Source organism: Jaculus jaculus, chromosome 13 (genome assembly GCF_020740685.1).
Source record: "Jaculus jaculus isolate mJacJac1 chromosome 13, mJacJac1.mat.Y.cur, whole genome shotgun sequence".
Lineage (NCBI taxonomy): Eukaryota > Metazoa > Chordata > Mammalia > Rodentia > Dipodidae > Jaculus > Jaculus jaculus.
In genome coordinates this window covers 26,418,749-26,429,892 of record NC_059114.1, presented here as the reverse complement: position 1 = coordinate 26,429,892, position 11,144 = coordinate 26,418,749, and the positions used below count along the sequence as shown (strand labels likewise).

Sequence of the window (11,144 nt, the reverse complement as noted above, 5' to 3'; positions counted from 1 at the left end):
CAGCAGATCATATTTCTTACAGCGACTTCACATTAATTTATGCAGAAAGATAATGTGGGTAATTGAATGCAAAATGCTTAAGGAACAAAAATACATGTTATTTTAGTTCTTTGCAAAAATGTCCTCATACCAGCGTGATGGCGCAGGCCTTTAATCCCAGCACTTGAGAGACAAAGGTAAGAGGATCACCATTAGTTCAAGGCCACCCTGAGACTACATAGTGAATTCCAGGTCAGCCTGGGCTAGAGTGAGACCCTACCTCAAAAAAAAAAAAAAAAAAAAGAAAGAAAGAAAAAGAGAGAGAGAGAGAGAGAGAGAGAAGAGAAAGAAAGAAAGAGAGGAGGGAAGGAAGGAAGGCTGGAAAGATGGCACTGCAGTTAAGAAGCTTACCTACCTAAGGACTGGAGCTTGAGCTTGGTTCCCCAGTACCCACAGCCAGATGCACACGGTGGCACATGTCTGGAGTTCCCTTGCAGTGGCTAGAGGCTCTGGTGCGTCCATATTCCTCTCTCTCTCTCTCTCTCTCTCTCTCTCTCTCTCTGTCTCTCCATTTGCTTCTTTCTCTCTCAAATAAATACTTAAAATAAATAAATAAAAAGAAAAAATCTGGGTGTGGTGGTGCACGCCCTTAATCCCAGCACTTGGGAGGCAGAAGTAGGAGGATCACTGTGAGTTCGAGGCCACCCTGAGACAACATAGTAAATTCCAGGTCAGCCTGATCTAGAGAGAGATCCTACCTCAAAAAAAAAAAAAAAAAGACAGAATGGAAGGAAGGAAGAAAGAAAAAAGAAGGAAGGAGGGAAAAAAGGAAAACAGAAATGTTTCTTTGAATGGAAAACTAAATTATTCAAAATGGGAAGAGCCAGGCATGGTGGCACACATCTTTAATCCCAGCACTTAGGAGGCAGAGGTGAGAAGATCACTGTGAGTTCAAGGCTACCCTGAGACTACATAGTGAATTCCAGGTCAGCCTGGGGCAGAGTGAGACTCTACCTTGAATATATATATGAAACTTAGGTAGGAGAATCACTACAAGTTTGAGGCCAGCCTGTGCTACATAGTGAGTTCAAGGTCAGCCTGGTCTATAGAGTGAGACCTTATTTCAGGAAACCAAGACTAACCAATAATATAAAATGCAGGGCTAGAGAGATGGCTTAGGCACTTGCCTACAAAGCCTAAGAACCTAGGTTCAATTCCCCAGTACCCACATAAGCCAGAGGCACAAGGTGATGCATGTATCTGGATTTGTTTGCAGTGGCTAGAGGCCCTGGTGTTCCCATTCTCTCTATCTGTTTCTATCTCTCTCTTTGCCTCCCTCAAATAAATAAAATATATTAAAAAAAATTTTTTTCCAAGGTAGGGTTTCACTGTAGCCCAGGCTGACCTGGAATTCACTATGTACTCTCAGAGTGACCTCGAACTCACGGCAATCCTCCTACCTCTGCCTCCTGAGTGCTGGGATTAAAGGTGTGCACCACCACACCCGGCTAAAATATTTTTTAAATAAAATAAAATGCAGCCCAGTGTAGTGGCTCCCATCTATCATCCCAGTATTTAGGTTGAGGCAGGAGGACTGTGGTGAATTCAAGGCCAGACTTGGCTTCATAGTGAATTCCAGGCCAATATGAACTACAAAATGAGATTCTGGGGTTAAAGAGACAGCTTGGCAGTTAAGGCACTTGCTTGCAAAGCTTAATGACCTATGTTTGACTCCCCAGCACTCATATAAAGCTGGATGCAAAAAGTGGCACACACATCTGGAGTTCATTTGCAGTGGCTGGAGGCCCTGGTGTGCCCGTTCTCTCTCTGTCCTTGCAAATAAACAAATAAAAATACTTCAAAAAAATGAGACTCTGCTCTCAAAAATAAATTGAATAATTAATTTAATGGGGAAAACTAGAACAGTCTGAAGCAGAGATGACCAGATGTTACTGCTTGCTGCTTCCAGCTGGAGGGAGCCATGGGTATTTTTCCTATAAGTGCTCCATTCCTCCCCAGACACCACCCCAGTGCGGGGCAGGCTTGGATTAAAGGAGATCCTATGTGCTGAGTTCTTAGCAGCCAGAGCCATCACTCACACTGTGACAGCCTCCTTTAGTCCCCTCCATCAAGTGCAGACCACCAGTCTTTTCACAGACTTCTCTACCCACCAAATTCCACTGTGATCCTCTTTCCCAAACCAGCCCCACCCTGAGGGGCACTCCACGAGACACAGCCAGGGTGGCCCTCGCAGCGGCAGGGGCCAGAGCCTCAGAGGTAAAGGGCTTAATGGACAGTAGGTGCCCAATCATTGCTCTGTTTGCTAGCACATGCTGGGGATGTGAGCATCAGCCCCAGCCCTAAAAATTATTCATTGGGGTTGGAGAGATGGTTCAGTGGTTAAGGCACTTACCTGCAAAGCCTGACAATCCAGGTTCGATTCCCTAGTACTCAAGTAAAGCCAGATGCACAGTGTGGTGCATGTGTCTGGCATTCACTTGCAATGGCTGGAGGCCCTGTCATGCCCATTCTCTCTTTCTCTCCCCTTGCAGATAAATAAAATATATTTTTTAAATATTTTATTTGTTTATTTGAGAGAAAGAGGCAGATATAGATCTAGAGATAGAAAGAGTGTGTGTGTGAGAGAGAGTGGGCGTGCCAGGGCCTCCAGCCATTGCAAATAAACTCCAGACACATGTGCCACCTTGTTCATCTGGCTTCATGTGTGTCCTGGAGAATTGAACCGGAATCCTTCCACTTTGCTAGCAAGCAAACCAACCCATAAATAAAATAAGTTAAAAATTTATTCTTGGGTCGGAGAGATGGCTTAGCAGTTAAGGCACTTGCCTACACAGCCAAAGAACCCTGGTTCAATTCCCCAGGACCCCACATATGCCAGATGCACAAGGTGGCACATATGTCTGGAGTTGTTTGCAGCAGCTGGAAGCCCTGGCATGCTCATTTTCTCTGTTGATCTGCTTTCTCTCTCAAGTAAATAAATACACTTTTTTAAAATGCAGCACTAAGGAGGCAGAGGTAGGAGGATCACCATGAGTTCAAGGCCACCCTTAGACTACATAGCGAATTCCAGGTCAGCCTGGGCTAGAGTAAGACCCTACCTCGAAAAACAAAAATAAATAAATAAATAAAAAATTCTTTGGAGCACTTGACTGAGCACACAGGACATTAGTGGAGTCCAGCCTCACCCAGTCAGGAAGAGGCTTGGCCAGACTTAGACCTCCTAGAGAAGGAAATTTAGGGTTCAGGGCCTTTATTCTGCCTATTGAACCCAGCTTTAGATCAGCGATAGCCTGTCCCCTCCTTCTCCCTGGGGGTGGATCCCCCAGGCTGCCACTGGGCAGTGGAATGTTGTGTCGTTGGTTGCCCAGGCAACCAGGGCCTGCTTGGCTACTGGCTTCTGTGAGTCCCACGCAGGAGCACCACCCTCCACCCAGTCCCAGGACCCCCAGTTTATACCAGGGTGGCAACTGTGAGAGAATGGCGGCGGCACCATGGGAGGACTGTTTCCAGCAGGCCTTGCCGGAGAAACGTCCAGCGCTGAGTGGGGCAGGAGGGTGAGAGATGGGAAGAGGGTGTGCAGGAGAGATGGACGGGTCATCCCTTCTTCTGGGGTCCCTGGGCAGTCTGGGGTGGGGCACAAAAGCACCGGCACAGTCTTAGGGTGTTGTCAAGATGGTTAAAGCGCAGCTGGCTGAGAGCCCAGTGGAGCAGATTTTTAATGTGCTCCTGCCTCTGGGCGCAGTGGCATCCAGCAGAGATTCAACCCTTTGAACCAGGGTGGCAAGAAACTGTTTCAGGAGCTCCCTCCCCCTATAAACTGCATTTTCTGGATGAGCAGAAGCCTCAGCTCTGTGTTTGCATTGCATAGGGCAATGGGACCAAGGGTCTCAGAATCAGGAAGATGGGGGCCACCCCTCTGTCCCAGAGTTGGGCAGGCCTTGTGGAATGAGAGATCAATCTCTCTTTTCTTCCTTCATCCTCCTGGGACAGTCGGGCTCCTGGACACCCGCCTCTCTCTGCAGAGGTCTACCAGGGCAGGGAGCTGGTCTCTCCCACCCCACCTGCTCTCCCACAACCTTTCCTCAAAACAATGTCCTGTGACGCACATGCATTTAATCCCAGCACTCAAGAGGCAGAGGTAGGAAGATTGCTGTGAGTCTGAGGCCAGCCTGGGACTACAGAGTGAGTTCCAGGTTAGCTTGGGCTTGAGGGAGACCCTGCCTCAAAAAAAAAAAAAAAGTGTCCTTGTGCAGTTGAGGTCCCCTTTACTTCTTCCTCATTCCCTCACCCCTCCATCAGCTCGGACCCCCTCCTCGTTTCCCCACAACACCCATTCTGATACCCCCACATTCTCTCTGGGATCTTCTGTAGCCCCATTGCTAAACTTTGCCCTAGCTCCTCATGATAGCCACAGGGTTTCTTTGTCCTGTGTTGCCCATGGCTCCGATCTCACTCAGGGGCGTACAGCCTGAGCCCCTCCTCACAATCTGATAGCTCTCTGTTCCCTGTTCTCATCTCCTATGGGTGCATGTGGGTGCGCACGTGCTCAGGTATAGGTGTGCACAGGTAGCAATCAGCAGACAACCTCACCTCCCACCTGGCTTCAGACTGGGTCTCTTGTTTTGCCACCGGGAAGGCCAGATTAGCTGCTCCATGAGTTTTGGGATTCTCCTGATTCTCCCTCCCGCTGTCATAGCAACAGTGGGATCACAAGTGCATGCGCAAGCAGCATTACGGCAGTTCATGTGGGTTCTGGAGATCTCAGCTCTGGTTGTCAGCTTTACACTTAACGAAAAATTTATTTGAGAGAGAGAGCGCACTCCAGGACCTCCTGCCACTGAAAACAAACTCCAGACACATGTGCCATTTGGGCACTGGGGAATTAAATCCCCAAGCTTTACAGGCAAGCACTTTAACCACTGAACCATCTCTCTAGCTCAATACAGCAAGCGCTTTAAAAAATTTTATTTATTTATTTGAGAGACAGAGGGAGGGAGGGAGAATGCGCGCACCAGGGCCTCCAACCACAGCAAATGAACTCCAGACATATGAGCCACCTTGTGCTTACGTGGGTACTAAGGAACTCTAACCTGGGGCCTTAGTCTTCACAGGCAAGCACCTTAACCGCTAAGCCATCACAACACTTGTAACCATGGAACCACCTCCCAGTCTCTCTCAATCCCCTTCTCTGTTCCCTCCTCCCTTGTCTCCAGCCTCAGGCTCCTTCCATACACCCAGGTCCTTCCCTAGGGCTGGGGAGACAGCTCAGCAGGTAAGAGCACTTGCTGCCCAAGTCCTCCTTTGGGGGCCCTGGGCCTTGGCTGTTCCTTTGGCCTAGACTCTGTTCTCTTAGGACCCACTGCATCTTGCTATTGATGTGTGTGGCTTTCTGTGGCCTCCAGCAGAACACCAGCTTCTGGCGACAGGGGGTTTTGTCTGGCTTAACAGCTGCACCTGCCATGCTTAAAACGGTGCATGGCACACAGCAGGTGCTCAGGAAACTTGTTGAGTGAAGAAAGACTTCAATAGCCAGCAGCGTAGCTGTGTACACCTGTCATCCTGGCACTAGGTAAATAAAAGATGAAGCTACAGCCCAGTTTGAGGCTAGCCTGAGCTACCTGAGACCCTGCCTCAAAGGCAAACTGTATTTATTATTTATTTATTTGAGGTAGAGTCTCCCTACAGCCTAGGCTGACCTGGAATTCACTACGTAATTCACTACGTAGCCTCAGACTGGCCTTGAACTCAGTAATCCTCCTACCTCTGCCTCCTGAGTACTGCCATTAAAGGCGTGCACCACCACACCTGGCTACAAATGGTTATTTAGGAACCCACTGCCCGTACTTACTGGGGAGCATGGGGCCCCAACTCTTGCTGTCATCACCTCTACCTCAGGCGCTCCAGGAAGCCAGCAGAGCAGAATGTGGTCCACCTCCCACCCATGCTGCGTCTTCTGCAGAAGAGACAAGAGGTAGTGGCTGCGGACCAGGAGCTGAGGGCCCAGAAGGAGGTAAGAACACCTCCATCGCTGGACTCGTGGGGATACCCAACAAAACACTGGCGGTGGGCAACAGCGGTCCCACCACCTCCCGCCCTCCATCTCACTCCCAGCCTTGGTTTCCTGGCATCTGGCAAAAAGGAATCCAGGGAGACCACTGGTACAAATACATTTGTGTGTATTGACCACCTACTACGTGCTAGGCCCGACAAGTGTCCTTGCCCTGGCGAGGCCCACAAAATAGACACGTGTCTGCTTGGCGATTGGTGTGAGCGGAAACACTGCTCAGGGACTGTGGGAGCTGAGGGGAAACCCCAGCCTCCCCATAGGGGACCTCAAGGAGGGCTTCCTGGAGGAAGTGAGGTCTTAGAGATTGCAAAGGGGCTTTCCATGTAACAAAGGGAGGTGGGACGAGGGAAAACAGGTCTGGGGACGTTGTAGGCAAAGGCTGAGAGACAGGACAAAGGCCAGGGAGTCAGGCGGTTGGAAGACGGGCAGGAAGGAAGGGCAAGGACAAGGGGGGCCATCAGAAGGGTGTTGGGAGCCATGGTGGGCCGAAGCAGAGGAGCTGCCGCAAGTTCGGGGACAACAGTCGGGCCTCCCCGCCCCCCTCCCGCAGGCGTTCCACACCCGGATGGCCGCCCTGAGCCAGCGCTGGGAACAGCTGGAGCAGAAAGAGCAGGAACTACAGGGGTCCTTCATGCATTTTGACAAGTTCCTGCAGGTCGGTGGGAGCTGCTGGCGGGAAGCGGGTGGCAGGATTCCCAGCTGCCGCTCGGCAGGGTCCCACGCGGCCCATCAGTGAAAGCTGGTTCAGTAGCAAAGAAAGTGCAGGGAAGTCCACACGGCTGCCCCAGGGTTGGGGAGGAGAAATGGGTCCACTGCCGAGCACCTGGCTGAACTTGATCCTGAGTTTGTGCGCTCGGCTTAGTGCGCCCATGTTGGGCTGGGTGGAGGCGGTGAGCCCCATGCCGTCCGTCCTCCGCCTCCAGGAAGCCGAAGCCCGGCGCAGCCGAGCAAAGCGGAGGGCGGTGGAGGAGCAAATGCAGGCGGGCCGCCTGGAGGAGGAGGCGCGGCGGCTGCGCGCACAGCTGGAGGAGCTGCGACGGGAGCGCGCGCGGTTGCAGCAAAGGGTGCAGCGCCTGGAGCCCTGCGCGCGTCTGCTGGAGCGGGCGCTGGAGCAGATGCCGGAGGTGAGAGGCGCTGGGGGCCTGGGGACCGCTTGGAAGGGATGCGCTAGCGGACCGTTGACTGTATTATCGTTCTCGAATCATCCCCAAAATCCACGGGGCTGGCCTTGGTAATCCTTCTAGCTCAGTCTGCGGAGCGGTGGGATTAAAGGCATGCGCCACCACGCCCGATTTGTATATTATTATTTGTTGGAATTTTTGCTTTTTTAATTATTGCTGTTGTTTGTTTTGAGGTACGGTCTCACTCTAGCTCAGGCTGACCTGGAATTCGCTTAGTCTCAGAGTGAGCTCGAACTCACGGCGATCCTCCTACCTCTCCTCCCGAGTGCTGGGAGTAAAGGCGTGCCCCCCCCCCCTTTTTTTGAGACAAGCGCTCATGTAACCCAAGCTGGCCTTGAGCTCGGGGCCATGCTCCTATCTCAGCTTCCCAGATATAGGTATTACATAAACGCGTGAGCCACCACCTCGGGCGAATAAATCCTAGTAGAATGAACCAGTAAATTAACATTAGTGACACTCAGTGAATTTAGCGAGGCTTGATGTGGGGGTGGAGAAGGGTGCGGAGAGGGCTCAGGTCCTAGACCCTATAGTCCCGGCTCTCCCCTCGCCTCCCCTCAGAAGGCAGAGATGGGAGAATGGGGCAACGTGGCCTCCAGCTGCTGCAAACGAACTTAAGATGCATGCACCACTTTGTGCATCTGGCTTTTCGTGGGTGCTTGGGGAGCCGAACCCGGGTGGTCAGTCTTTTCAGGTAAGCGCCTTAACCGCTGAGCCATCCCTCCAGGCCCCCCTTCATTTTTGGGGACCGCGACCGTGAAGTCCCGGTACACACTTGAGCGGAGAAGGAGCCAGATGAAGAGATAAAAGCCTGGAATGGGTGGGGGAGCCCGACCCTGAGAGCCCCTGTGTCCAGTTTCAGGAGGTCCCCGAGCTGGTGGCGCGCTTCGACGGCCTGGCGGACACGCGCACGGCGCTGCAGCGCGCGGAGGGCGCGCGGCGGGCGGAGCTGGAGGCGGCGCGCGCGGGGCTGCGGCGGCTGCGGGCCGAGGGGCGGGACGAGCTGCTGCGCCTGGGCCGGCGGCGCGCGCGGCTGCAGGAGCGGCTGGAGGCGGCGCGAGCGCTCACGCGGCAGTGGGTACGCGGGGGCGCGCGGCGGGCGGAGAAGGAAGAGCGCGCGCGTGCGCGGCAGGGGGCCCGGTGACCGCAGACCCGCGGTGCCAACCCGGGGGTCCGAGTGCCCCATCGTCGCCAGCGGGCCCCGGCGCCTCTCCGGGCAGGCAGGGCACGCCTCCCCCGGGTGCACCTGTCACGGGGAATGGATGGGAAGGGAAGGGCCGGGCGGATGTCGCGCAGGAATCCAAGTGGACGCAGATCCTGAACACCGCGGCCGAGAAGACGCTGCTTCTGGGGCGCACGCGCATGGCTGTGCTCAACTTGTTCCAGCTAGTGCGCATGCGCCAGAGGCAGCCACTGGCCCTGGACGTGGAAGATACCGAAGGACAGCTGGAGCAGGTGAGGCTCGCCCGTCCTGTCACTCCTGCCACCAGGGCCTTTCCAGTTAAACCTTTTCTTCCCCAAGGCAGGGTCTCACTCCATCCCAGGCTGACCTGGACCCCACTATGTACTCTTAGGCTGGCCTCAAACTCACGAAGATCCTCCTGCCTCTGCCTCCCGAGCCCTGGGGTTCAAGGCATGCGTCACCTCACCGGCCATAAGGGCCTTTTCAGTCAGCGCGGTGTAGGATGCTGGGCCTTTTTGCCTTTTCTCTACCTCTGTGTTGGTAGCAGCAGTAAGGAACTGTCATACACCTCACCGTCATTGTCACTTATGATTCTCGTCCCTAGAGGCTTACTCGGGTGACATGGAATGTAGAGGAGCCTGTGGAAGGCCCCTAGTCTTATCATAGCATTGACATGTAGACATTCATTAAACCCATATAATGTTCGTTATAACAAAAGGGGGTCGGGGAGATGGCTCGGTGGGTATAGTGCTTGCCTTGCAAGTATGAGGACCCGAGTTCAGACCCCAGGGTTCACATTTTAAAAAGTGGGGCGGGGTGGTGCCTGCCTGCAATCCCGGGGTTACACAGGCAGAGACAGGAGGACCCGGTGCTCACTCGCTGAGCTAGTCTAGCCTGTATGGTGAGTTCCAGGCCAATGACAGACCCTGCCTCACAAAAGGTAGAAGGCTGCTATGAAGAATGACAGAGGTTGTTCTCTGACCTCCATGTGCACACGCACACATGTGCATGAGCACAAATGAACACACATAAAGCAGGGTCATCATGGAAATGAGGTCACACAGCAATGGACATGCCTGACACAGTGACAAAAGGGTGACCTGATGTGGGTGGGACAATGCCTTGTGCAAGGGAACCAGCTACAAAACTGGAGAGCCCAGGCTGGAGAGATTGCTCAGTGCCTGTAAAGCCTAAGGACCCAAGTTTGATTCCCCAGTACCCTCATAGAGCCAGATGCACAAAATGCTACAGGTGTCTGGAGTTTGTTTGCAGTGGATAGAGGCTCTGGTGTACCTATTCTCTCTCTCCACCTCTCTCAAATAAATAAACTATATATATATATATATATATATATATATATATAAACTAAAGATCCACAGGGTGTGGTGGTGCAAACTCGCAACCCCAACACAGGCTGAGGCAAGACAACCTACATGTGCTCAAGGTTCACAATCAAGGTGGCTGGTTTGGGAGGCGGGACAGAACTTCTAGAACCTGTTACAACGGACCATCATCACCACACGAACAGGGTCACCTCTCCTGCCCTCAGTCTCCTGATGTTAGGGTGAGGACCGGTCACAAACCAGGATGTGTTGGTCCCCAGGTGAAATTATTCATCCTGGATCTCTCAGCCACATTGGCCAGCCTCCCTCAGACCCAGCTTGTGGCCTCTGCCTCCTAGCTTGAGCCCAGGTGAGCAGTGGAGGGGACTCAAGGGACCAGCCTCTGGGGAGGAGGTTCCATGCTCCTTGGGGTGCAGGCCAAGTTTCTCTTTGAGCTTGCTGTCTCATGGACGAAGTGGAGCTAGGCCTGCTTGCTGCTGTGGGGCTCAGAAGGCAGCAGGGCCCAGTAAGAGCAGGCCACAGCCAAGGACGGAGGCTACATGAGAGGAGCCTCATCCACCACAGTCGAGGGTAAGGCCGTCCCTCCTGGGTGGCTGGGGCATCAGACAAGCACCTAGTACTGCAAGGCCAGGCCTCTCAGATGAGCATCTGCTCAGCATTAACTGCTCCCCAGGGCTCACCACAGCAGCCTTCGCTGGGTGCTGGGCCCACCCTTGACCTCAAAGACTCAAACAACCCGCGAGGACAGGAAGAAGGCAGGAGGGCTCTCGCCTCCATGTGGGGAAAGGCAGTGCTGGCCCCACACCGCGGCCCTCAATGTTGTGTCCACACACAAGGCATGTCTGTCCTGTGCCTGGCTTCCTTGGGTCTCATTTTTCTCATCTGTTCAACAGACAGCAGAGCCTGCCTCAGGACCCAGGAAGGACCACAGTGCACTCAATGCTTTCCAGTTGGACACCACAGCTTGGATCTTCCTCCCTGGGTGTGATGGTTTATATCCACTGTCAACTAGACAGGACCAAGGGATTGTCTAGATTAGATTAGGCTGGCCTCTGGGCATGCCTGTGAAAGTACCTAGATTAGGTTGAAGTGAGAAGGCCTTCTTCAACTCTGGGCAGCACCATCCCATGGGCTGAGGTCCTGGACTGTAGAGAGCTGGCAAAGCTGAGCACCATTCCTCACTGCTGAATGTGACCTGTGCCTCGATCCGTCACCATGCCTCCCATGCCACGGACTGTAACCTTGCACTGTAAACTCAATTAACCTTCAAGCCCCCTCAAACTGACTTTTGTCAGTTTTGGCCCAGCAATGAGAAGATAATTAAAAACACTGAGTCTCTCCCTTCCAATGCCCCCAAGCAAACTCCACTCCTG

The 11,144-nt window shown here is 53.2% G+C and overlaps 1 protein-coding gene across 1 annotated transcript; it reads left to right on the top strand.

Annotated features, from left to right (window-relative positions):
- Positions 1-3,425: 3,425 nt before the first annotated feature.
- Cfap73 (cilia and flagella associated protein 73) lies at positions 3,426-11,138 on the top strand. The gene is made up of 8 exons (XM_045132464.1): positions 3,426-3,554; positions 5,896-6,010; positions 6,618-6,722; positions 6,991-7,191; positions 8,102-8,323; positions 8,542-8,700; positions 10,032-10,120; positions 10,665-11,138. The coding sequence occupies exons 1-7, from the start codon at positions 3,478-3,480 to the stop codon at positions 10,107-10,109; spliced, it is 957 nt and encodes a 318-aa protein (XP_044988399.1). The 5' UTR covers positions 3,426-3,477; the 3' UTR covers positions 10,110-10,120; positions 10,665-11,138.
- Positions 11,139-11,144: the final 6 nt, after the last annotated feature.

What these genes read in the sequence shown, in the direction of transcription:
- Cfap73 (XM_045132464.1), top strand. Translation starts at nt 3,478, where the DNA reads ATGGCGGCGGCACCATGGGAGGACTGTTTCCAGCAGGCCTTGCCGGAG. An exon ending in AGCTGAGGGCCCAGAAGGAG is followed by an intron (nt 6,011 to 6,617) that starts GTAAGAACACCT and finishes CCCCTCCCGCAG; the next exon opens with GCGTTCCACACCCGGATGGC. An exon ending in CGCTGGAGCAGATGCCGGAG is followed by an intron (nt 7,192 to 8,101) that starts GTGAGAGGCGCT and finishes CCCTGTGTCCAG; the next exon opens with TTTCAGGAGGTCCCCGAGCT.